Source organism: Rattus norvegicus, chromosome 2 (genome assembly GCF_036323735.1).
Source record: "Rattus norvegicus strain BN/NHsdMcwi chromosome 2, GRCr8, whole genome shotgun sequence".
In the NCBI taxonomy this organism is placed as follows: domain Eukaryota; kingdom Metazoa; phylum Chordata; class Mammalia; order Rodentia; family Muridae; genus Rattus; species Rattus norvegicus.
Genome location: NC_086020.1, coordinates 221,236,036 through 221,262,447, shown reverse-complemented (window position 1 = coordinate 221,262,447; position 26,412 = coordinate 221,236,036). Strand labels below are relative to the sequence as shown.

Below are 26,412 nucleotides of genomic sequence, written 5' to 3'. Positions count from 1 at the left end.
GATTTGTTTTGTTGGTAATTACGAGCACTGACTGCTCTTACAGAGGACCTGGGTTCGATTCCCAGCACTTACACTGTGGCTTCTGAGGGCACCAAGCATACAAGTGGTGCACAGACTTACATGCAGACAAAACACTCATACACAAAATGAAATTTAAATTTAACTTTACCACAGTGATGAGAAAATACAAAAAGCCATATCTGTATGAATCACATATTAAAATAAAAGGTTAGTGTTGTCATAATTTTTGTTTTTAAATATGTACCCCAAGTGTCAGTAAAATTAGCTCAAACAATATTTGTCATGATACTAGAGTTTGGGCTTGGTTTCCTAAACTTTAAAGATTGCTTTTTATTTCTTTTTGAATAGTTTTGTTGTTGTGTAAATAAAGGATTTTGTATTTTGAGGGAAAGTTCATGGAGAACCCAGTCGTGCAAATAAATAGCCTTAAAGGAAGTGTCAGTACAGGCGCTGTTCTGGTGAATTTCGACTTACTTACCTCAAAGCCTGGGTGGCAGCAGTTCCTTAAGTTATTTTGCGTTCATGGGAAGCCGTGCATGCAAAGCAGTACTACCACAGGCACAGCACGGAGCAGAGTCAGAGGGGCAGACCTCTCCACACATGTGCAACCCTCAACCTGGGACAACCCCGGAAAGCAAAGGGTCACATATCACAGATTTACATTACGGTCCACAACAGTAGCAAAATTTCAGTTATGAAGGAGCAACAATAATAATTTTATGGTGGGGTCAGCACAGCATGAGGAACTGAGTCAAAGGTCACAGCATAGGAAGGTGAGAACCACTGCTCTAAAATGAATGGAGCCTGAAATGCTTCAGTGTTTGTCGTCCCTCTTTAATAATGTAAACCATATTTTTTGATTTTGAACAGTATGAGATTATAAATAATATTTGTTTTGTTTTGAAATGTTTAATTACTCTTTAAATTGACTGTTTTGTTAAGGTATGACTCTAAATCCAGATAGAAATTTTCTCAGTATCTATAGTTTCCTTTGCATTAGAATCCAGTATTTAGGAACGTCTGTCATACTGGTTGTAAGCGCTGTCCTTCTGCCTTGTCTCTCTCGCAGCAGTATCCAGGTGTGCACCAACTGTCCTCAGGTCTGGGAGGGCTAAGCCTGCAGAGCTCTCCACAGCCAGAAAGCCTACGGCCTGTGAACCTCACCCAGGAGAAGAACATCTTACCTGCAACTCCCATTTGGGCACCTGTACCTAACCTGAGTGCAGAGCTCAGCAAGTTAAACTGTAGCCCAGAGTAGGTACTCTGTGTTTCATAGCATCTTTGCAGTCGGAGAGCTTGATGGACACAGTAATCAAGCAGTGTGGTGTTGGTCCCTTGATGGGAAGTTTTGTTCATTGGGCTTTTCTGTTTGGGTTTGTATAGAGGTACATTTAAGCTTTCCTCTGTGTGTTGGGGCAGGGTGTGTATGTGTGTGGTACACTATATTTATTTGTTAGTGGTGTGTATGTGTGTAGAGCACTGTATATGTGTGGGAATGGTGCTGTATATGTGTGTCATACACTGTATATGTGTTGGGATGGGGTGTGTGTGTGTGTGTGTGTGTATGGTGCACTGTATATGTGTTGGGTGGTGTGTGTGTATGTGTGTGGGCTGCACTGTATATGTGTTGGGTGGGTGTGTATGTGTGTGGGTTGCACTGTATATATGTTGGGTGGTGTGTATGTATGGAGCACTGTATATATGTTGGGTGGTGGGGTAGCATAGACACACATCAGGCATCCTGCTCTGTCACGGTGTTTTACTCCTTGGAGACACGCAGTCACTGAACCTGGAGCTAAGCCGGCAGTCAGTACACCTCAGCAATTTCCCTTCCTCCACTCCCACAGCAGGCGCACGTGGCCACTCCTGCTCTTTTACATGGCTACTGAGGATTTGAACTCAGCTCCTCAGACTTGCATAGCAAGCTCTCATTGCTGAGCCATCTCCTGCTCGGGTAGCTCCTCGTGCCGTAGGGTAAACTAACTCACTGTTAGATTTAGGATATGTCGCACATTGAACAGTGAAATGGGGTTCTTGGTTTAGGTCTTTTGTTAGCTGTCCTGCACATGCCTGACTGACTAATTTCCTTCTTATGAATAGCTGTAGTGTCCTGCCGATCTAGTTGTCACTCAGCTCTTGGAGGGTGTGGTCACCGCGGTAGCTAACATCCTGAATGCTTGTGTCTTTTCAGCTCGTTTCGATGTACCTTGACCAGTATCCCACAGACACAGGCTTTACTGAATAAAGCTAAGCTTCCCTTGGGACTGCTGCTGCACCCCTTCAGAGACCTGACGGTAAAGTACACTTCAGCATTTACCTTCTGACACATGTGTAAGGTGTCCAGATTATTTTGTTTCCTACGAATGCTGTCTTCTTTTATTAGAGTTGGAACAATCATTTCTAGGTTGGTGATCAGTCCCCAGGACCCACATGGTAGAAGGAAAAGGCCACCTGCCACAAGTTGTCCTCTGACCACCACATTCAGGCTATAGCAAGTGGACCTGCACACACTCCCACATAACGTGGGACATGCAGGATGGACACAAATAAATGTCATCCTTTTAACAGTCACTGTCTCTCTTAAGATTCAAGCCAACGCTTGTCTTCTGAGTAGCTGCCTGTGCTGACTGCCAGGGTGCACTGGTCACAGCCTGGGTTTCCTCCCGAGTGGGACAAATGTGAACCACAGCTGTGTGCTGGCTAACTGACATGGAGTCAGTCTGGTTCTGAGGCGCTGAGTACAGTGTGAAAAGCAGTTACTACCCTGTGGGTATAGTTAGGAGAGTCATTCTGTAAGAAAGTCTGGGTCTCACTTTCAGCTACTCAGTAGGTTGGAAGTCACAGGCACCAAGGAACAATGCTCAAACTTTAAGAGTCTTTTATTAAACTGTTATGTTCAGATAGAGCTGAAAGTTATCTGATTGAATTAGACAACCTTGTGACAGTGGGGGAAATCTACAAATGTCAGGTCTGCTGAGTGAAAGCAGTTACGTCTCCACAGTATGTTTGAGGTAACAGCCACTTTGCTAGACTCTTACACATCTTCCTAGCATTTCATGTAGATAATTTTAGCAGTACCTGCCTGACAAGATAGCCTATTTGGCTAAGAAAATAAACATTAAAATTTTAAAGTTGAGAAAAAATATTAGCCAGAGGCTTTTGTGCTTAAGCTGCATTTTTCTGTCACATTCTTTTTCTGTGGGACACTTGCCTGTTAGGCTGGATGCAAAGTATCAGTGAATAGAAAATAATTAAAATGCATAACCAGTCCTGGGAATTCATTCATTCAGTAAATAGTATGTCATTTAAACACTGTTAAACCAAGACAGTTTATTTCTTCCATGCATAGCTGAGAGTTTTTCCTTTCTTTTTCTTTTTTTCTTTTTCTTTTTTTTTTCTGGGAAGGTTGTCACTATGTAGATTGGTCATAAACTCACATAAACCCACCTTATTCTGCCTCCTGAGTGCCGGGATTAAAGGCAGATGTGTCTGTGCCTGCTGCCCAGAGTCTTCAAGTACAGATTCCACATGTTATAGCTTGTATACACTGAAAGTTAATGGTGATATCCTATGGGATCTAGAATTAGGAGTAATTTTTTAATTTTCAGTTACTTTTATTTTCCATTTGTTCCTCACAAGTGATATGTTATTATGATAAAATAATAGTGCAGAGCATTAAATACAGAAATTTTGTGTTGATTTTTTTAATCCCAAATGAAGCATATACTGTGGTAGTGAGTGGATTCAGGGACATAGAGTAGTATATGACATGTTAATGTGTTTTATTTTCTAAATTGACTAATTATGAAGTTCTTTCCCAAACTATACATAGGGGTATGTTTCTGTGGCATTGGCTTCTTTCTGTCCTCAGCTGCTGTGGGGTAACAGTCAGCCGCACAGCAGCCTCCTCTGCCTGGTCCCAAGGGCAGACATGCAGCAGAGGGCAAGGCTGTCTTCCACCACGAGTGCCGTCCCTTGCTGTTTCCTGAGTCAGGCTGAGAAGTCCTGGCATTGTTTCCTTGGCTCACCGGGCTCTTTGGTCGGTCAGCGCCTGACTGTTTTGCCTTTGTGGCAAGCGATGGCTGCTCGTCTGGCCAAGCACCCATGTCACTGAATGAATAGCACACACATGTTTGTGCATGCAGCAGGCGTGTTTGTGTCCTGATTGCCCTGGGGTCTGTGCTGCAGCAGTGTCTCTACTTTCTCTTGCAGCAATTGCCAGTGATAACCTCCAACACCATTGTGAGGTGCCGGTCCTGTCGGACGTACATCAACCCTTTTGTGTCCTTCATCGATCAGCGCAGGTGGAAATGCAACCTGTGCTACAGAGTGAATGATGGTGAGTTTCAGGTTCTAAGATGAGTGTGCCAGTGTCTTCTGACAGCTCTCCCACTGCCTAAAAACAGCTTTCATGACATTTAATGAAGACAACACAGGCTAGGGAGCCTTCAGTCTGATCTCTGGAGACAAAGTGACAGGGCAGAGTGAAACAGGGTGGAGTGGGAAGGCACACAGAGAAGCTGGGCTGGTCTCTCAGGTGACACGTGTAACCAGCCGCTGAGTGTTCAGTGAGTTCACACGCAGGCATGTGTGTCTTCCTGTTAGAGCTGCTTCCTGGTTGTGCTTCTCTAGGTCCCTCACCCCCATGTCTTGTGATGTTTATTATTAGGGGACACAAGTCTAAGGACAAAGGCAACCTGTGTCCTAGTTTTCTCAGGAAATAATTTTAAAAGTATTAAGTGTTTTCTTTTTTAGTGTTGAACTCCCAATGTGTTGCTAAATGTGCCTTGGATTCTTAATTCTTCTCTAGTTCCAGAAGAGTTTTTGTACAACCCCCTGACTCGGTCTTACGGAGAGCCTCATAAACGGCCGGAAGTTCAGAATTCAACTGTGGAGTTCATCGCTTCCTCAGACTACATGGTAACCACTCGGTGTCCACGTGGGTGGTGGGACACAATTAAATGAGTCAGTTCTTCTAAGTAAGTTCTCTTCCAGATTTTGAAGTCTGTATTTTAAGATATTAATATGCAAGTTTGCATGTAACAATCAAAACGCTCTTCCCAGATCTGATTTGGTCTTCCAGAATTATATTAATTATATTAATAGCAATGTGTTGTATTGCTAAGCAGCCTTAGCCATGGCTTAGGGACAAACAGCATCCACAGTTAGTTGCCACTTGAACGTGACAACTTACTGAACTGGAGTATAAATACTTAGGTCATTTACAGCTAAGTGACCCCCCCCCAAAAAAAAAAAAACAAAAAAACCCTAGTGTATATTGTTGTCCAGAACGGTGGTCTTAAAATTTTCGCCATCTTTAACGGCTCCTCCGGCACAGATAGCAAGATGGATGGCTGACTTGTTCCGTTCCCAACTTCAGTCATAAAATTCTGTTATTTTCTACTTAGAAAACTAGGTTTTACAAAATACTTAAAAATAGGTTTTAGGTTACATAATGCTCATCTCTGTCTTCTCATTTTTATTAAAAATAATAGTAAACCCCTCCCCCCATTGTTTTTACTCTGGTTGCTGGCCCTGTGAGGATCCTCAGGTAAAGAGAGGTAACCAGGAACAACTGCCTGAGGCTTGGTCGACTCTTGGTGTGGTCTTGTTTTTGTAATTTGGGTGTGAACTTAGCCTGAGGTGACTTAACTGCAGTTTTCATGTCAGTTTCTACCTCAACTCCACTGTCTCCTCGTGCCATCTCAGCTTTGGAGCTCCCATGTCCGCCACTCTGGAGGACTTCGAATCCTAGCCTGGGTGCAGTGCAGTAGGCTGTGTGTGCCCCCTGCTTATGATTCCAGCCTCATGGACTGAGTGCTGCTCAGTGGGAGAGCAAATGTGAGGGCCTGGGTTCACTTCCCCAGCACTAGGGACTAACAAGAAGAAAAGTTCTTTATGCCCTTCTATTACTTTCTGTGACTCAGTGACTGGGTTTCAGTAAGCCTTCCTCTACACATCATTTGGACTTGTATATTATTAACAGAAGTACACATACGACAAATATGTTTAATTTCCCATCCACCAACTTCACTCCTCATTCTCGCTCCCTTTCCTGCCCTAGAATAAACTAAATTCTAATCTGGAGGCTGGAGAACTAGCCCGGGGGTAAGAGTACGTACTGCGCAAGCACGAGGACCTAGATTTGGATCCCAGTACTCACATCAAAGCTGGGCATAACCCGACAAGCTTTTGTAATCCTTGGTAATGAGGGAGAGAGTTGGCAACAGGAAAACCGCTGGGCTTATTGACAGCCTAGCTCCAGGTTCAATGCCAGACACTGTTTCTATCACTAAAGCAGAGAGTGTTAGAGCTGGACAAATCTATGACACACACACTACTTAACTCACACACTCTCATATACAGTTACACACTCATATATACACATACTTCACTTACATACACCTACACACACTCAAATATACCCATTCATACACACGTACACTCACACATTCACATATACTCACACACATTTACATACACCACCCCCAGACTCATTTATAAACACAAGGGCTTCTAATCTGAGACACACACCATTTCACTTTCGTATGTGTCCCACCTGTCTCTAGCAGATAGAGACTTAACTGTCTATACGGTATACCATCACAGGAACCCTCTTTACATTTAGCCTTAAGCTTTGCGATTTAGGCACCATCGGATAATCTAGTAGCTAATGCCAGTGGCAGATTGTCAGACTTTAACATCGGTTCTTAGTTAGGTACCTGTGGGGGCAGGGGCGGGTGTGCATTTGAGGCCAGAGAAGGTGCTGGATCTCCTGAAGATGCACACCATTCCTTGTAGGCATCTGGGAACCGAACTGCAGTCCTGCAGGAGCAGTTGTAACCACTGGGCTGTCTTTAGGCTCAACATTTGATTTTATCTTTTGACAATAATTAATATTTTATTTTTAAGTAAAAAAATAAAACTAGGGGCTGGGGATGTAGTTCAGTGGTAGTATCTGTCTAGGATGTGCAAAGCCTTTGTTAATTCCTAACAAAGCAAAAAGTGAAAGATATTTTAAAAATTAAAATCTTAGGGGTTGGAGAGGTGGGTCAATGGTTAAGAACATTTGCTGCTCTTCCAGAGGACCAGAGTTTGGTTCCCAGCACCCACATGGTTAGCTCACAACTATCTGTAACTCCAGTTCTGGGAGATCCAATGCCCTCTTCAAGCCTCTGAGGGCATTGCATGGGAGTTGTTTACTTAGGCAAAAACACTCAAGCACATAAAATAAAATCAAATAAATTTTAAAAAAGAAAAACTTAAAATTACAAATTTTTTTTTAGGAATAATTATTTAGACAGGTTAGCGTTAAATAACAGTAACCTAGCATGTTTTTACTTTAGAAGATATGCTAGTCAATATTCCTTTAAAAAAAAAACAAATACACTTAACATACTTAGCCATTACAACTGTCTTTAGTTCTAATCACAAATGAACTTTACCAGAGAAATAAAGGCCACGCTGTTCTCATTAGCTACTGTGTGGTTTTGTGCAGATGCTCAGCAAACACAGCTAGACCAGGAACAAAAGGAAGTGCGACCGCTAACTAACTGTCTTCATTCCTCACAGCTCCGGCCTCCTCAGCCTGCAGTCTACTTGTTTGTTTTAGATGTGTCTCATAACGCAGTGGAAGCTGGGTACTTGACAGTTCTATGCCAGTCCTTATTAGAAAACTTAGACAAGTAAGAATTTTTTTTATTTATATATGTGTGTATAAAATGTATGTATACATTTGAAGTTGTCTTTTAAATTTATGGGTTTGGTTTTTTGCTAAATTTCGTTAGATTCTGCTATGTTTACCTAACTTTATAGAATAAGAAGTCTGTGTTTAAGTTGTTACACTTTAATAACTGACATGGTATCTGACTCATGAAATAATAAACGCTCCAGTATTCTGAGAAAACTTAATCTTACCCCTGCCTCTGACTGGCTGGCCTGACCACTGAGCCACAGAGACTATGTCAGGAGTCAGGATGGTACTATAACCACAGTGGCTAAATCTGGGGCGTATTAGGTTGAATGACATCAGGGCAGGCACTGAGAGTTGCACGCCCAATTGTTTGACTCACATCTAGACTGATCTACCTGCGGATCACTGCTGAGCTATCACAGGAGACTGCAGCAGCTGGGCTGCCTGTGTGGTGAGGGTTGAGAGGAAAGGATGCAGGCCTTCAGAACTGTTGTTGGGTTGGTGACTGACTGTGTTCCTGGAAATACTGACTTAAGTATTCTTCAAGGTGTCGACAGTATGTTTTAGTTAGCTAGATTTTGTTATTCTGCAGTATGGATGCATCTTAAGACATTTGTGGGCTGGAGAGATGGCTCAGTGGTTAAGAGCACCGACTGCTCTTCCTGAGGTCCTGAGTTCAAATCCCAGCAACCACATGGTGGCTCACAACCATCTGTAATGAGATCTGATGCCCTGGTCTGGTGTGTCTAAAGGCAGCTACAGTGTACTCATATATAATAAATAAATAAATAAATAAAATATTTAAAAAAAAAGACATTTGTGGGCTGGAGAGATGGCTCAGTGGTTAGAGCACTGACTGCTCTTCCAGAGGTCCTAAGTTCAAATCCCAGCACCCACATGGTGGCTCACAACCATCTGTAATAGGATCTGAGGATTCCTGGTGTATCTGAAGACAGCTACAGTGTACTCAGTACATTAAATAAATCTTTAAAAGAAAACCCAACATTTGTACAATGATGTATATAAATTTGTCAGTTTAATAAAGCTAATAAATTAAAACATAGATCTAGCAATAATTTATGACTGTGCAAGGTATTTTTTCACAAGCTAGTTGTATTGACACTAGTGAGAGAATGGTTTGAAGCAAGGGAAGGGAGAAGTTGAGTTTGCTGAACTGTTAGAAGCCAGAGAGTGTGCTCTGCATACTTGCACATGAGCCACATGCTGCGTGTGGAAACTGGAGCAGAAAATAACGTGATGCACATGCAGTCTTAACTCTCGCCTGTTGTCGGCTGTGAAGGGATCTTCCCATTAGCCTTGAAAAGGATCTCTCACAGTTTTTACCAGCTAGAAGTTGTCTATACCATCTTTAGGCTCTCATACGGCCAGCGGCTCTGTCACTGTCCAAGCCCTACACCTGTCTGCTTAGCTCTGTGACCCTTGGGGTCAGTGCCCCTGGAGGTACATGAGTGGAGCAGGTTCCTGTTGTATCTCATACTCTATAATCCATCTCCTGCATTAATTAGTCTCAGGAAAGTATGAGGAGACAGCCCTGGCTATCCCAGTAAGGATAAGCATTTACAAATTAGACTGTATAAAATTAGAAAGGTAAAACTGAGAATGGAAAACAGATATTTTTGCTTGATTGCAACAGAAAATAGACACTGGGAAAGTAAAGACAAAGCTAGCCTGGGAGCAGCACACCAGCTGTAGTAGCACATTTCCTGAAAGCCCTCTGGAAAGACTCCTGAGAGAGGAATTTGCTACAGAAACAGTTGAACAGAAATTAGGGTGGGTCAGTAGTCTCCTCTCTGGTTGCTGACTAATGCCCCAGACTTCCCAAAGGAGTGCTTATCATCTGTAGAAACTCGGGGCTTGAGCAGTGTTGGCACCTGAATACTGTATTTTTCTCCGTTTTCACTGGCCTTGAGACAGTGAGTAACAAATCAGTTATCATAACAGGAGTACAGTGCTGTGCTTTCACACACATTCTAGTTTTGAAGATTTGCTGACGTTTATGATGTGTACTGCCTGCATGCCTGGCCTCAGATACCCAGAACTAGAGTTAGGATGTTATAAGCCATTGTCGGTTTTGGGAACCAACTTGGGTTCTACCCAGGAACAGCAAGTGTTCTTAACCACTGAGCCACCTCTAACCCCTGGAATCATTTGCATTAAAAATGTTCTAAGGAGGGGCTGGGGATTTAGCTCAGTGGTAGAGCGCTTACCTAGGAAGCGCAAGGCCCTGGGTTCAGTCCCCAGCTCCGGAAAAAAAAGAAAAAAAAAATGTTCTAAGGCATTCTAAAATGTAGGCTACGTAAGCAAGTGAACACAGCTGTATGCACTTGGAGACACCCTTCGCTTCGCAGCTGAGGGGAGCTTGGCCGACAGGACAGAGCAGGCTTTGTTCAGCAGGCTTTGTTCTTATTAGTGTTTTTACTGAAAAACCTTTTCCTGAAAAGTTTTTTCCTTAGAGTGATCCCTCCCTGTTTGACTGCCCTTGAGACTGTCTGAATATACAGATTGGTCTTCCCTTTCTCAAGTACAGTGTTGTGCTTTGATACAGCACTTCAAATGCTTGGCACTACTGTGTGATACTAAGACCAGATGTAGGAGTATGAGAGTGAGATACAGTGTCTCCCTCCTGTAATCTTATAATCCAGCACCTGAGTCAAGGGCAGCCTGAGTGACAAAAGTCCAGGCCTCAAAACAAATGCAATGCCCTAGGTCAGTGGTTCTCAGCCTGTGGCTGACAGCTGCCCTTCCACCAGGGTCACATATCAAATGCCTTGCATAGCAGATTTTTATATTGATTCATAACAAGCAAAATTATGGTTACGAATCAGCAACAAAAACAATTTTATGGTGGGGTCACCGTAACATGAGGAACTGTATTAAAGGATTGCAGCCTAGGAAGGGTGAGAGAAAGGAAGTCAGCAGAAGTGTTGAGCTTCTAGAAACCACATGGGTTCTGGCTTGCTCTTCCCTGAAGGCTGTTTCGCCTTCTGAGCCTGAATTAATATGAATTAATATGGGTTTCCTGCCTGAAAACAAAATGCTGAACTTGTCACTTTCCTTGTATGTGGCTCAGACTCTGTCTCCTATACAGAGAGTCATGTGTAGCTGTCCTTAGACTTAAGGTGCTTTTTCATTACTTCATAAACAATGTGGTGGGACACTTTGAATTTCAAGTTGCCGTTTCTGTCACAAGGCTTCCTGGAGACTCACGAACAAGAATAGGATTCATGACTTTCGACAGCACTATTCATTTCTACAATTTACAAGAAGGATTATCCCAGCCTCAGATGTTGATTGTATCTGATATAGACGGTAAGCATGTGCCGGGAAGTCTGGAGCTGTGGACTCTCGAGTGGGGTCTACTCGTAAGTTCCATCTTGTCGTGGAGAGCGTGACTTGGTATATCTGGGAAATGCTGGGTTCTGACTTTTTACATGTGTGTGTGTGTGTGTGTTGGATGTGCATATATGATGCATATATGGAGCATTCCAATATGCATGGCAAGTGTCTTTGCAGAACCAAAACTTGCTACTTTATAATGTTCTCTTGACTGTGTGCTGATGGAGTGCTTTTGTCCCTGCAGATGTTTTCTTGCCCACACCGGATAGTCTGCTTGTGAATCTGTATGAAAGTAAAGAGGTGAGATTAATTTGTTTTTTCAAAGTAGCAATGCACTTACTCCATCAGCAGTTCCCATGATAACCTTTGTTTATGGTGCAGGGCTGTTAGACACTGTAGGAGGGTATCTAGTGAGTCCTCCACAGTCCAGAGGTGCAGCTGCCCTGCTTTATCCTGCAGTGTTTTAGAGAAGAAAACCATCTTGCCTTCTCAGTAATTCAACCTTCCCTCTTTCCTCAGCTTATAAAAGACTTACTGAACGCATTACCAAATATGTTCATCAATACCAGAGAAACGCACAGTGCTCTTGGACCTGCACTTCAGGCTGCCTTCAAACTAATGTCTCCCACGGGCGGACGAGTGTCTGTGTTTCAGACACAGTTACCTTCCTTGGGGGCAGGACTTCTGCAGTCCAGAGAAGATCCGAATCAGAGGTCGAGCACCAAGGTATGGTGTGTTGAGTGTCTGGTCATGACCCCGGTGTTTTCTTCCCACTCATCTCTTCTTCGTTACATCAACAGCAGTGATAAACAGTAAGAGTTGAAGCCACACTGCCTTTATTTGCGGGTTAGGTGTATGCTTGACTCAGTTAGCAAGCCATAAGTTTGGTCTGAGGAGACGGCTCTGGCCGTGCGCATGTGTCAGATAAAGCGTTGGGTGTGGTGCTACAGGGTCAGCGCAGCAGCCCTGCAGCTCATGGTGCCACATGTGCTGTGCGCTCACATCCACACACTCGCAAGATAAAGTAGTTTTTTTTAATGTTTAGAAACATACCCTAATCCTTGAAAGTAGTGTCTTGTCAAAGATGGGATGACTGTTTAAAGATCAAGCTGTGGCTTGATCCTCTGCCCCCAGTGTCATTTCTATGAAACAAGTGAAAAATGTAGTTAAGCTATTCTAATTTAACATGCTTATGAGCAAACTTTAGACTGTAGGGGGAATACTAATCACGCGTGAGACTTAGATGGCACAGAAAAATATAAGCCAGTGGTAGTCTCACTATCCTGGCATTAATGTTTAGTTAACACACAAACCAGTTTAATTTGTCTTCCCTCACATAGACTGTTAACCTTGGCCCTTTTCATTGTGATCTCCAAGTTTGTAAGTTAGTGAATGTCACACTCAGGCCACGGTAGGGGCTGGGAGGGAAAGCGTTCAACCTTCCTCACCACGCTGAGTAACAGGGCATTGTAATGCTCAGCACTCACTCTGGACCTAGCTTTCTGACCAGTCTGATGTCATCAGTATTGGCTCAGTGTTCTCATCTGTGAAAGATAAAGAACGGAATCTTAATGGGATGTGTGTGGTGAGAATTAATCATTCAGCTTATATAAAATATCTCAGCAGTGTGCCTTGAAATTAATTTTTCCCTCTAGGGGTGAAGGTGGGGAGATTCTCGTTCTCCAGGCTGGGTTTGAACATTCAGCCTTACTTCTGCCTCAGTTTCCAAAGAGTTGGGTCTGACCCATACATTGTTCCTTGCTGCAACGCTTTTTTTTTTAAAGTAAACACTAGGTTTTATTACTCTTAGAAATCTGGGCCCATATTCTACTGTATATATTGTTATATGATGGAATAAAGTTATATGCCTTGTTATCAGAGAGACATATGCTACGTGTATAACCAGAGGCTCTTCCTCTCTGACTTGTTGGCTTAGGTGGTGCACCATCTCGGCCCTGCCACCGACTTTTATAAGAAACTTGCTTTAGATTGCTCAGGACAGCAGACCGCAGTGGATTTGTTCCTGCTAAGTTCACAGTATTCTGACCTCGCTTCTCTGGGTAAGACGATGTCATTGCATTACCAACTTAAAGATTTCTAACGTGATTAAAGCTCTACCGGAAGCATTCTTAGGGGGAGACAGGCATGTGGATCATGCCTGTAGGTAATGTAGGTAATGTCTATGACAGTCACCAGTCTAAAGCCCTGTACATGAAGAAAATATTCTTACTACCTGCTTGGTAGCACTTAGCCATGCAACAGTGAACTTCAGTGTTTGCCATATTTTATGGATGCTTCAGGTTACAGCTTTATCTGGTTCCTATCCGTGTCGGGCTTATTCGTGACAGATATTTTCATAATGTGGTATCTGTGCTGCTGTTAGACAAGTCAGTTATCCTTCCTTCTCTAGCTAATACGCGATGTGCTTCTCTCTAAAGCCTGCATGTCCAAGTACTCCGCAGGGTGCATATTCTACTACCCATCGTTCCACTCCACCCACAACCCTTCGCAAGCAGAGAAGTTACAGAAAGACCTAAAACGGTACCTCACCAGGAAGATCGGATTTGAAGCTGTTATGAGGATAAGATGTACCAAAGGTACGGCCCGGGGAAAGTGTGTCCGTCAGTCAGCGCCCCAGACCCTTGGTGATGACGGTTTAGCATGGGGACTTCTGTTGGATCCAGCTGAACCCTGTTTGAAACACAGTTACGGAGCGATCTTTGACCACCTCCTTTTAGTAACTAGAATTCTGGTTTATTGAAGAGAAGCGTGAGTAAAGCACATGGTGGATTGTTTGAGAGTGACAGTGGGGAGAGCAGGAAAGGCTTAGCTGCCGCTTCGCTGATGATGGGAACCCTCGGCTTTTTAGTTTTGTGTATTGTATTTACGTCTGATCTAGACCTGCATATAGGATATGATGGTGAGGTTAGGTATAAATATAGGTTGAATATGTAGGCTCCCTTTGGAGAACACATTGTTCGCTTAGTTAGAACATCGCCCAGAGTCTGGCCTCACCTGTAGTTACCCACAGCCCGTCTCATGCCGGGTCTCTCTCCCTCAGGACTTTCGATGCACACTTTCCACGGGAACTTCTTTGTCCGGTCCACTGACTTGCTGTCTCTTGCCAACATCAATCCTGATGCTGGGTTTGCAGTGCAGTTGTCAATTGAGGAAAGCCTGGCGGACACTTCCCTGGTGTGCTTCCAGACTGCCCTGCTGTACACATCAAGCAAAGGTAACGCTAGCAGCACTGGGACAGCCGTGTCCTCCTTCCTCTTCCCTTTATTAGTAGAGGGGGCAGAGTGCTGTTCACTGACAGCACTGGCATTTGTAGTAAGTGACCGTGTGTTGTTTGTTTCTCTTCTTAACTCACATTTGAATCCTTAAATAATACAGCTAGAAAATAGATTTATTACATATGTCTGTGTGCCTGTGTGAGTTTGTATGTGCCACATGCAAACAGAGACTCCTGGGATGCCAAAAGAGGGTGCTGGACCTCCTGGTCTCATGAGTTACTCATGCTCGTGAGCCCAGTATATGGTGCCGGGAGTCAAACCCAGGTCCTCTGCAAGAGCTGGAATCACTGGAACCACGGAGCCATCTCTCAGCCTCAGATAACTTACAAGGACTTTGGTTTGCTTATTTCCTCTGTGTAGTACACTTACAGGCAGGAACGCCACAGTACACGTGTACAGGTCAGAAGACAACTGCAGACATCACTGATCCTTTCATGAGGGTCTCAGGGCTCAAACACAGGCCATCAGGCTCGACAGCAAATGTCTTCACCTGCTGAGCCATTTCACGGGCCGTGTGTAGTTTGTGGAAAATTTAGTTTTCAGCATCATGTTTCTGGCAAGCACAGAGACCTTTGCCTTGGTGCTCTGTAACAAACAACTGCACCAAGGAAGTCCCTCTCTTCTTACTTGACAGTGTGAGCTTTTTGACACCTTACTCAGTTGAGTATTGTTCTTGTAAAATTATAAAAAATATTTGCTGTCTTTTATCCCCACTAGGGCGGGCATCGCAGTGCCCCAAGGTATCTGGTGGATATCCTCATCTCAGTCAGCAAAGCCCCTCACCCGCTCTGCTCCATTCCATATAACAGTGCTGATGGCGGGGTTGGGGAAGCACAAGGCCCTGGGTTCGGTCCCCAGCTCTGGAAAAAAAAAAAAGAAAAAAAAAACAAAACAAAACAGTGCTGATGGCCTCTCTGAGCCCAGCAACAATCTCTCTACCCATCCAGTTCCCAAGGCAGGCTTCACCGTGCCAGAAATGTATATCCCAACTCCGTGGCAGACCAGTGTTTCTGCCACCACACACTCTCCCAAACTCAGTTCTCCATAAGAAAGAACACACAGAACAATAACCTGTGATCCCATTGATAAGATATAATTGCCCACCTAATCATACAAAGCCCTGAACACATCCATCCCTTAAGAACATTCGTAACAACCTGTAAATGTGCAGAGAGGAATCTTAATGTCCGCCTCTCCGTGGCTTCTTCTCTCAGTCTCCTCCCTGTCTCCTTCTCTTCCTTCAAACTTTTCTCCCATCCATCCTTCCTTCTCGTCCATTGATAGGCCTCATTCCATCTTGTACCTGCCTTCACCTACGTAATGACATCATCCCACAGAGAACAATTTAGAACAACAGTAAAGTTAAACTAGGAACTGAAGAGACAGCACAGCAGTTAAAGCACTTGCTGCCTCAGAGGCTGCAGTTCCATTCCCAGCACCGCACAACTGTCTGTGTCTCTGGCAGCAGATCCAACACCCCCGTCTGGCCTCTGTGGGCACATGCACACTTACACAAGTGTGTGTGTGTGTGTGTGTGTGTGTGTGTGTGTGTGTGTGTGTGAGAGAGAGAGAGACAGAGACAGAGACAGAGAGAGACAGAGAGAGAGACAGAGTCATCACAGATAAAATCTTTGAAAAAGATCAAAGCCAACCAGAAACTACTGTTCCAAATATGCTCACAGTTTACAGGATTGGAGAATTTTTTAAGATTTACTTATTTTATGTGTGTGAATTTCTTGTCTGTGTGTATGTGTGTGCACTATATGCAGGCCTGGTGCCTGTAGAGGCAAGAAGAGAGCATTCATCCCCTGGGGCTGGAGGTACAGACAGTGTGAGTGCCATGTGGGTTCTGGGAACTGAACCTGGGTCCTCTGAAAGAATAACATGCTCTTGTCTTCTGAGCCATCTTTCCTGTCTGGGCAATATGTTATTCGAAACATGATAATTAGACTGGGGGCGTTGCCCCAAGCTATAGTGCTTGCCCGGTGTCTGTGAGGACCTGGGTTTTCCTAGTACCAAACCAGAAAGAAGCATATTAATGACAAAGCCTTTCTGTTCTGCAGGCCAAAACATCCATCTGAGTGAAGAGGTGATGTTTGCTCTCTTTCTTAGCCTAGTATGTACGCCTGACGATGGGCTTCGTTTTCTTTAGGTGAGCGGAGAATTCGAGTTCACACACTGTGCTTGCCAGTGGTGAGTTCACTGGCTGATGTTTATGCAGGAGTGGATGTGCAAGCTGCCATCTGCCTTCTGGCCAACATGGGTGAGTAGCATATGAAATAACAGGAAATGCATGTTTCTAACCTAGAAACAAGCTTTTTAGCTTTAGAAATCCCCCCCCCCCAAAAAAAATCAATGCATTTTTATCTATTACAGGATAAATTAAATTGTTCTTACATTTTAAAAATAATTCCTAGTTTCAGTCTATTATGGGATTGTGATTTGTAAAAACCAGGATCTCCTTCAGCTAAGATGTAGCTGTGACAATCCACACTGTAAAATACAACCCAGGCCGTGAGCAGGGATATGCGATGTGTCACAAGGTGTGTCCATGTGACTAAGTACATGACATTCAGTGAAAGGACATTTGTGGAGAACAGATTGCCAAGACGGGGACAGAAAACTCTACAGCAAAGGAGCCCCCAGGGAAATAACTTTGGGGTGATAAACTGCCCTCTTGTGCACCCGCTGTGGTGACACGACTGTATCTGACGTGTGGCTGCTGTAGAGACACACTCAGAGTAGAGAAGCCTTCAGAAGTACTGATGGCAGAGGGTTGTGTTTTCTTTTATGGATAAACATGCAGTCAGCCTTGCTATTTCTCACATACACTAGAGAATGCGGCCATTATTACCAACTTGGTGCAAAATTAGACTAGCATTGCTAACAGATACCGGTCTCCACACCTCACTGGGCAGTACTGGGAACTGACGCAGGATTATGGCACTGGTCCATGCCACTCCTCCTACAGGATTTTATTCTGTAGCAGAACTCAGTGTGCACGCATGTGCGTGACGCACACTGAGGAGGCAGGAGAGCGCTCGCTGGAGCCCAGGGCTGAGCGCTTGCTTCTGGTGACTTTGCAGCTGTGGACCGCTCAGTGTCATCCAGCCTGTCGGATGCCAGGGACGCCCTGGTGAATGCCGTGGTGGATCCCCTGTCTGCCTACAGCTCTGCAGTGTCGAGTGTGCCCCGCTCCACCCTGACAGCACCGAGCTCACTGAAGCTGCTCCCTCTCTATGTTCTGGCACTTCTCAAACAGGTAGTTTGTGTTTCTCTTCCCCCCTCCCCCCTCTGTTTCTTACAAGCTCAGTTGAATGAAATTGAATGTTGATTTCAGTACTTAGCGAGGATTCTATACTTTCGTAGTTTAAGACTTTTGAAAACTAAGGGGAAAGTGTGGGATATGGAGGTACACAGAGGCACCAAGAGTCCTGTAAAATATGTGCCTTTTTTTACTTCATTTGAATGAACAATTTAAATTATGTGCTCAAAACCAGCCCTTCCCATGTATTTCTGGAAGAGACTCTGCTAAGGGAAAGCTCTAACTTCCCGACTGCCTTCCTTCCCTGTGTTGCATCCTCTTAGCAGGTGTTGTGTGGTACATTGCCCTGCAGAATGTTTCTGTTTTCCAAAAGGATAGGATAGTTCAGAGAAACGAATTTACTTCCTTACTTCCTATTAAATATCAGCTGAGTCTTGAAACCAAGTGTGTGGCCTTGAAGATGAGCTTTTCCTGTGGCTGACTACGTGCTTGCTGCTCACCTATGACCGTGTATGCCTCACTTGGGTCGTGTGTCTTCTTTCTCCCAGAAAGCATTTAGAACAGGTACAAGCACGCGCCTGGACGACCGTGTGTACGCCATGTGCCAGATGAAGTCGCAGCCACTTGTGCATCTAATGAAAATGATTCATCCCAACTTGTACAGGATAGACCGGCTGACGGATGAGGTGTGTACGTGAGTGCGTTTGACACTTCTGTCTTGGTGTCTCGTCTGATGTGACGAGGTGTTTCCCGTAGTTCTTCCATGCATTGTCCGTGGAGATACAGCATTCACATAGGGACTCAAGTTCAGATCCACGAGAGGATGTTCAGATGCTGTCAGCCAGGAGTTCTTAGAAGACTGTCCTGTATTTGACTCAAAGCTAAGTTACAGAGTGATCTCCATTTGCATATTGTAGGTATTGGCAGTTTGTGATATGACCAGATCACAATATTAGTTACATGGTAAACCAGGTCTGTTACCTAGTAATTAAGTAAATGCACAGCTGTATAGTATCTTTTCTTCCTTGTCCTCAAGCTGTGTTCTTTGGGATTAATATTTACTCCATGCACAGTATTATGCTGTACAAAGGGGCGGTCCGCTATGGTAGTTTTAATAACACTGACCCCAGAAGGGAAGTGAGGAAACAAAGGATCCGTTTTCCATGTTCACCTTTCAAAGTGGAACACCTTTGAGTAGCGTCTTCACTCTCAAGGGTGTCGCGTGTTAGTATTTGGTAGGGGTGGTGACCTGCTTCTGGTCTGTTGATAGCAATGATCTGCTCTACGACTGAGTTCTACCTTTTCTTTCCAGGGTGCCATACATGTCAACGACAGGGTAGTACCCCAGCCACCTCTTCAAAAACTGTCTGCAGAGAAACTGACCAGAGAAGGTGCTTTCCTCATGGACTGTGGCTCAGTAAGCATCACTGCCAACCACGTTTCCGCTCTGACTGGCGGACAAGGCACCCGGTCCGGCCCTGTGATCACCTAGCAGATGGGTGTGATGAGCTGTGACACAAGGACTCTGCCTGGCACGGGAGCTCAGTTAACTTTAGACTCCATAGTAGGACAGCACGTTAGCATAAATTAGTACATTATCAAGAGATAGATACTCTCAGAAAAGAAATCCCTGCCATCAGGAACCTAACCGTCAGAATCATAGATTCAAATGGAGCTCAAGAATTTCCCTTGTAGTTAACTTACACCCATTGCCAGTAATTCTGCTGGTGTTAGAGGGTCAGAGAAGTCACCATTGCTCAGGAGTGGTGGGAGGGGTGTACAGTGGGCAAGATATGTATGCACACCAAGGAACTTGGGAGTTGAAGGAGGGAATGGGAGGTAGGGCCAGGCATTCATATTAAAGCAGTTTGCTCCTATTCAGGAACTAAATGAAGGGGCTGGAGAGACAGCGGCTCAGAGTCAGTTCCCAGCACCCACAGGTAGTGCACAGCCATCTGTAACTCCAGGAGCTCTGCCTCTGGACATTGCACACATGAGGGACACAAACATGCGTATGGGCAAAGTGCTCACACGTGGAGTATTAAGATTTTCATTTTATGTACATGAGTATTTTGCCTGCATGTGTGTACATGTGCCACATGGATGCCGGGTACTTGGAAAGAAGAGAGCACTGGGTCCCTGGGGCTGGAGTTACAGTGGTTATGAACCACCATAGAGATGCTGGGCACCAGACCTGGGTCCTCTGCAAGGGCAGAGAAGCTCTTACCCGCTGAGCAATCTCTCCAGCCCCTAAATAAATAAGCCTTACGTGAGGAAGAATGTAAACTATTTCAAGAAGCCTTAAAATATAAGCAAAGACAGTGAGAACTGCTTTGGTTTCTTAGAACTGGGTTCACAATGCTCTATCTCCCTTCGTGTTTGCTAGATCTCGTGTTTGAGACAGTGTAATGACCTCTTTTGTGTATGATAACCAAATGAGTTGTAGTGGATTTCCTCTTAGGGAATTTAATGTTGTTTTCCCCCTCCCCTTTTTATGTCTTAGGTTTTCTACATTTGGATTGGCAAAGGCTGTGACAGTAATTTCATAGAGAATGTGCTTGGGTATCCTGATTTTGGATCAATACCACAGAAAATGGTCAGTGCATTTTGTTGTGTTACTTTTCTGGGGAGGTAAACAAATGTCTGTTTACCTGGGATAGGACAGGGAAGGCAGACAAAAGCAGGAGTTCATTCAAGCCAGTTTCGTGAGCAGTGAGTTTATCTGGCATATGTATAGGAACATACATGAGGGTCACGGAAGCCGTGACTCAGAAACCGCTGTATCCTTGAAGTCCCACCTGCCTTGGACAGTAGTCTCGGGACACTTAACCATGAGTCCCCGTCAGTTAACCTGCCTCCTACAGTCTTCAGTACCTACGGACAGGTGGCAGGCAGGAGAGACTGCTGGATGGAACCCAGGAGAGTGTGTGGGTCCCCTTCTCCCTGAGGAAATGTTAGCAGAAGACCAGTGTATTGTTTCAGCTACTTTGTTTTACATGACTGCACACCAAGGGTATCTCTCCTCCGTGGTGGGGCTGGAATGGTCACGGTGACTGTTGGCCTGGAGGAAGTAACTTTGTGTCAACATTTTTGGCACTATTATTAAGTTTTATCTTATTTATATATGTGTGTTGGCTTTTTGTTGTTGTTCTTAACATAAACATTTTGTAAGTTTACCTTTCTTTCCTCCTCCCCCCTTCTTAAAACTGAGTCTCCCTATGAAGTCTCAGCTAACTTAGGACTCACTCTGTAAAGCAGGTTGTCCCCAGGTTGTCAGTCCTTCTGTCCCTGTGTGCTAGGATTACATGCGTGTTTTGTGGCAGCTGGCTTAGTTTACGGTTTTGAAGTGTACAGCTCGATCATTGTGAGATGTATTCACAGTGGTGGACAAACAGCCAGCAGCTGTGGGGGCTGGGTACAGATACTCAACAGCTGAGATTTTTAGTGTCTCCCTCTCTGTTTCTCTCTCTCTCTCTCGCTCTCTCTCTCTCTCTCTCTCACACACACACACACACACACACACACACACACACACACACACACACACACACACACGTCAGGATAGGTTGGTGTAAACAGATTTGGGAGTTTAGCAAGAGGAGGCCTTAACAGGGTTGTCAGTGTGAGCACGAGGCGAGGAGAGGGCTGCAGAGGGAGGAGCTTGCCTGCAGGTGTGGGCTAGTGGTCAGCGCAGCAGTGCACCTCCACACTAGCTAGAAGCTGTGGAAGTCATGCTATTTAGAGGATTTCTAAGGAGCATCTCCTACACATGAGACTGTAGGGTTGTTGGTGACAGACGCTAGAAAATAAGATGAAAACTTAGTCCAGCAGAGTGAAAGGCTCATTGCTGTTCTGTGTCACAGAATCCTAGACATGTTTTGTCTGTACACGGAGTCCACCCTCTTGTGTGACCCTCTCAAAGGGATGTGTGCTCGAACCTCCAAAGAGGAATGGCCATTAAGCCTGTCTTACAGTACTCAGACGTCCATACTTGTAATAACTGCTGTCAGGAGATCGGATCTGTCTTAGGTGTCTTAGGTGATCCTCTTGTCTTGTTTTCTTGTTTTTTGTTTGAGGGGGCTGTTTGGTTTGTTTTGGGGTTTTGGAGTTGTTGTTGCTATTGCTGCTGCTGTTTTGGGGAGCAGATCTCTGCATGTGGCTCAGCTGTCCTGGAACTCCCTGCACACTCCAGCCTGGCCCTGGATCTCAGCAGTCCTCCCACCTCAGTCTCCTGAGCGTGAGGGTTGTGGGAGTCAGCCACAGGGCCTAGCTTAGTCTCCTCAGCAGGTTTTGTTGGTTTGTGTTGTTACCTTGACTCCCAACTGACAGGAGACATTCCCAGGCTCCCGGCCTCTGTCTTCCCTCAGTTCACTCTATCCCGCCTCCCCAGCACCACTGTCTAATTTAGAACATTTCCATCACTCTCAAGAAAGAAAACCTTTCTGTCCAGTTACCCGTCCTCCCTGGCAACTGTCAGTCTGCATTTTAGTTATGATTTTACCTGTTCTTGAGAAGTCATATTAATGGAGTTACACAGTACTTGGCCTTTCACCATCTCTGAGACAGAGTCTAGAAGGCGCTGATGTGACAGTAAATTTATTGTCAGGTACATGGACAGAGAAAGGATTCATTAAAATATGCTTCAAGGACAGCCGGTAGGCAAGCTCCCAGAGGGAGGATGGGGTGCCTGAGGGGTGGGATGTGTGTGCAGAAGTTAAGGGGAAATGCTTGGTCTTTTCTCATGAGCCATTTATGCAGGGTTCGGGGCCTGTAGAGTGGACAGCTCACTGTTGTGCACAGTAGGTTTCACAGAGTGGGTTGTTTCCTTGAGGTTAGCCTTAAAAGCATTAGGGTTGCCAGGACTTAGGCTCACAGGTACCATGACGATGATTCCCTCAGAGTGTGGTTCTGTGTGTCAGGATTATTGAAGTGTGGAGATTTCTTCTTTCATTTTTGTCTTTCTTGAGCCAGGTGTGGTAGTGTCCACCTATAATTCCAGCATTTGAGAGTTAGGTGAAAGAAGATCAGGAGGTTAAGGCCACCCAAAATAAAAAAGCACCTGAATGAATGAATGAATGAATGAATGAATGAATGGTATGGTATGGTAATGGTAGAGAAAGACCTTTAATCCCAGCACAGGAGAGGCAGAAACAGGCAGACCTCTGTGAGCTCAGTGCAAGCCTGGTCTATATAGTGAGTTCCAGGCCATCTAGGGCTACACAGTAAGACTGTCTCAAAAACAGATCTACAAAAAACACTACTGAAAATCTTAATTTAAAGAAGTTTAAGTATTGACATGAATTAAATATATGATAATTCAGTGGTTCCAAGATAGGGCCTAAAGAGATAGCTCAGCTGAAAATTCACTACTCTTCCAGAGGACCCAGGTTGACACAGCTCCCACACAGCAGTTCACAGCCGCCTGTAACTCCATTCCGAAGGGCTCATCCTCTCCTGGCCTGGGCACACTGCAGGCACACGGTGCACAGACCTGCATGCAGGGGAAACACCCATAGACATAAGTAAATCCATTTTTTCCTGTTAGTCACAGGAGGGATCTTTTCCTTTTAAGTTAATTTATTTATTTTATGTTGTGTGTGTTTTGCCTCTGTGTATGTCTGCCCGTGGATGTCTGCCTGCTGCCCACAGAGACCAGGACAGGATGTTGGATCACGTAGGGCTTCTGCGCCAGACAGTTGTAAACCACCATGTGGTTGCTGGGAATTGAACCTGGGTCCCCTGGAAGAGCAGCCAGTGCTCTCAGTCACTGAGCCATCTCTCCAGCCCCACCCCCCATAAGTAAATCTTTTTTTTTTTAAATCAAAGAAAAATTAAATTCTTGGAATGTGATTTTTTTTTTCAAGTAAGTTACGTGCAGTTTTAAGGTGGATTTGGAGCTTAGTGACTGCCTCCATTTGAATATTGCCTTAGAAGAAACAGGAAATTTTAAGACGAGTGGCATACCAGTTTGTGTAGGCTTCGCTGGGCTGTCTAGAAGTAGTCACGTAAAACACGCATATACCTAGCAGTGAGCACACTTGTTTTCTACAACTGAAGTTCCACTCATGTGGCTGCTGCTCTTGGGTCTGGGGCAGATGCAGGCTTGCAGTTGGCAGCCCTGGAAGCCCCAATTCATTGCTACCCCAGTGTCTTTGAGGTGGGAAAGATTTTCAGGACTTCTTAAGAGGGCTAGTTGAGGATAGCTGTTAAGTAAATAAATCACACAGTGTAGGACACAGTAAATTATTTCTCCCCAAAGCTGTTCGTTGTGAATGTGCTCGTGGGAATTGTGTATGTCCACACATGCTTACGGGATTAAACACTGCTCTGTTCCATTTCTAAAAGGAGTGCAGCCTGAAGAGGGAGGGAGGCTGTGCTCGGGGTTGCCATGTATTTGTGTATCTAATTATATTTCTTTTACCAGACACATCTTCCAGAGCTAGACACACTTCCGTCAGAGAGAACTAGATCCTTTGTAACTTGGCTCAGAGACAGCCGACCATTAAGCCCTGTCCTTCACGTGGTAAAGTAAGTCTTCCATAACTTCTTTATGACGTCATCCTCCCTGTGCTTCTCCTCAGAGCACATTTCAGGATTTTCCTGAAGTCCATGAAGTGATGTCTGCAATGCATAGTTTTTCTATAATCTATATCTACAGTAGCTAAATGCTGTTTTCTGCCCTTCAGAGATGAGAGTCCTGCCAGAACAGACTTTTTCCAGCATTTGGTGGAAGACCGCACCGAAGCCGCACTCTCCTACTATGAGTTTCTGATTCACGTTCAGCAGCAGGTTTGTAAGTGAGGTGAACAGAGCCCGTCAGATGAGCGCTCCACAGCCTGGAGGAGCTAGTCCATCGGAGAAGCACATGGGGACTTGACACTGAGAAGACACGATGCACACCACTCTGTCTGAGGCTTAGGCCAGAGATACGGAAAGACAGCAAGACAGAGCAGAGCTGACCAGGGAGCCGACGCAGCCGCCAGTGGATGCGGATGGAGTCGGTTTCTGCGAACTTCCGGGAGAGCAGCAGTGCAGTGCTCTTCTGCCCGCCCAGGCCTGAGGACCATGGAATGACATGTCACAATCTAAAGCCAGATAAAGCCATCGCACAGTTAACATTTCCCAGCTGGAACTCTGACAAGAGATGCCAAGGGGCACCGAGCGGTACCACAGTACTCGTCTGTATGATTTACTTAAATACGGATGACTCATGTCCATTAAATGAATTCAGCATTTTCCCTGTAAAGACCATAGAGTTTCAGTACATGAACCATAGACATATATATATATGTACATACGTGTTACATTTGTAAAGAAATGTAAAATGTACCTGAGACTGAATTGCTGACGTGTGCTGCATCGTCAGACGGCAGCTCTGGCAGAGAGGGACGAGGTGACTAATGCATATTATGAGTTGAGTCCACAAAAGAAACATGAAACTTTGTAATTCTGTTGAATCTTTTATGTGGATTTATTTATGATCAGCCTACTAATTAAAAATATTTTGCTTGACAGTTGGTTTGGTGGTTCGTTTGTTTGTAGAAGTTTTTGGTTTGGGTGGTATTGGTGATAAACAGTGGGAGTCTTAAATTTGCAGCTTGGAGGAAATGCAATACCAAGTTCCATTCATCAGTGAATGAATATTTTGTCATGGGTTTGTGGTACTACCAAGAAATTACTGTTTGTATTCTAAAACCATGTTATTTTCAGAATACATTTAATGACTAAGCATAATCTTATCTCATTTAAATTAAGGATTTTTTTCCTACCTATTTGTAATGAGAGTTTTTTAAGAATATGTGACTTTCCTTTCTAATTGACTTGACGATTATCATATTGAACTCTGAGAAAGTTTTGTTCTGATCAAGAATTCTGTCATTCACAGCAGGTTATTTGCTATAAAAACTGATGCTGATCCATTGGATTGTGGAGTGGAATTTTATTTTATGTTCTGTAACAGTTCCTGTTGGTAAATGTGGGGGAAAACATCACGTTCCTGGCACTGTGGCTTTTATTGGTTTATGCTTTGCATTCCTAACAAAATACTTTTATTTGGTCCCAGCGTCGGGCATAGACAGTGATGCTGACTGTGAAGAGAAGGCACTTACTTGGTGGCAGCAGTGGTCTGGTGACGAGCTGACGCTGTTGCATACTTGGGTGTAAATGTGGGGCCTTTTCTCTCTGAGAGTAACCATAGCCCCGGGGAGACAGCCCGTGGAGTCCCTCTTTTCCTTAGGTAGAGATAAAGCACTCTCTCCCTTCTGATGAAAGAGTTTAAATGACTCAGCATAATTCAGCAGAGCTGTAATCAAAACCAAGCGTACTCCCCACCCACAGCCCCCACTTGACTCTGTTTATCTCTGGATTCCATTGTCAGCACCCAGGAGCTTCCTGCCACTTAAGGTCACTAAATGCTGTCGTTTTGTTATTTTGGGTTCTTATTCTTATTTATCATGTATTACTGTGTATGTGTATGAGTGAGAGCAAGTGTGTGGAGGTCAGGACGTCTTCTGGAAGTTAGCTCTCTCCATGCACTCCAGCCATCAAGCCCTTTACTGAGCCCTCTCACTGGTCTAGTGCCATCATTGTGTGCCACAAGCTGATGCCCAGGGTGCTTACAGTGTGAGGTGAGAAGACGGCAACCCTGTCTTATCTGTGTGGCAGGCAGAGCTGGGTGTGGCAGGGGACAGCACCTTGGTGGGAACAGAAGGCCCTTCTGAATGGCAAGAGCCCAGTGAGTATTTGGGGGAGAGCCAGTGAGTCTGAAAAGTACCTTTGGA

The 26,412-nt window shown here is 44.6% G+C and overlaps 1 protein-coding gene across 11 annotated transcripts in view; it reads left to right on the top strand.

Annotated features, from left to right (window-relative positions):
- Positions 1-25,551, top strand: part of Sec24b (SEC24 homolog B, COPII coat complex component) — a 70,090-nt gene extending 44,539 nt beyond the window's left edge. For 6 of the 11 annotated variants that reach the window (XM_063281665.1, XM_039102106.2, XM_039102108.2 and 3 more), the window contains 18 exons: positions 1,091-1,275; positions 2,213-2,315; positions 4,234-4,360; positions 4,832-4,941; positions 7,594-7,706; positions 10,926-11,044; positions 11,316-11,371; positions 11,591-11,797; positions 13,008-13,131; positions 13,510-13,668; positions 14,133-14,306; positions 16,520-16,630; positions 17,454-17,629; positions 18,181-18,318; positions 18,945-19,049; positions 20,136-20,228; positions 24,057-24,160; positions 24,319-25,551. In XM_063281665.1, the coding sequence (XP_063137735.1) occupies positions 1,091-1,275; positions 2,213-2,315; positions 4,234-4,360; positions 4,832-4,941; positions 7,594-7,706; positions 10,926-11,044; positions 11,316-11,371; positions 11,591-11,797; positions 13,008-13,131; positions 13,510-13,668; positions 14,133-14,306; positions 16,520-16,630; positions 17,454-17,629; positions 18,181-18,318; positions 18,945-19,049; positions 20,136-20,228; positions 24,057-24,160; positions 24,319-24,433 (2,319 nt within the window). In that variant the 3' untranslated portion in view covers positions 24,434-25,551. The remainder of the gene's footprint in view (positions 1-1,090; positions 1,276-2,212; positions 2,316-4,233; positions 4,361-4,831; positions 4,942-7,593; positions 7,707-10,925; positions 11,045-11,315; positions 11,372-11,590; positions 11,798-13,007; positions 13,132-13,509; positions 13,669-14,132; positions 14,307-16,519; positions 16,631-17,453; positions 17,630-18,180; positions 18,319-18,944; positions 19,050-20,135; positions 20,229-24,056; positions 24,161-24,318) is intronic. The other 5 variants (XM_039102107.2, XM_008761458.3, XM_063281664.1 and 2 more) reach the window with 2 other exon arrangements.
- The last annotated feature ends 861 nt before the right edge of the window (positions 25,552-26,412 follow it).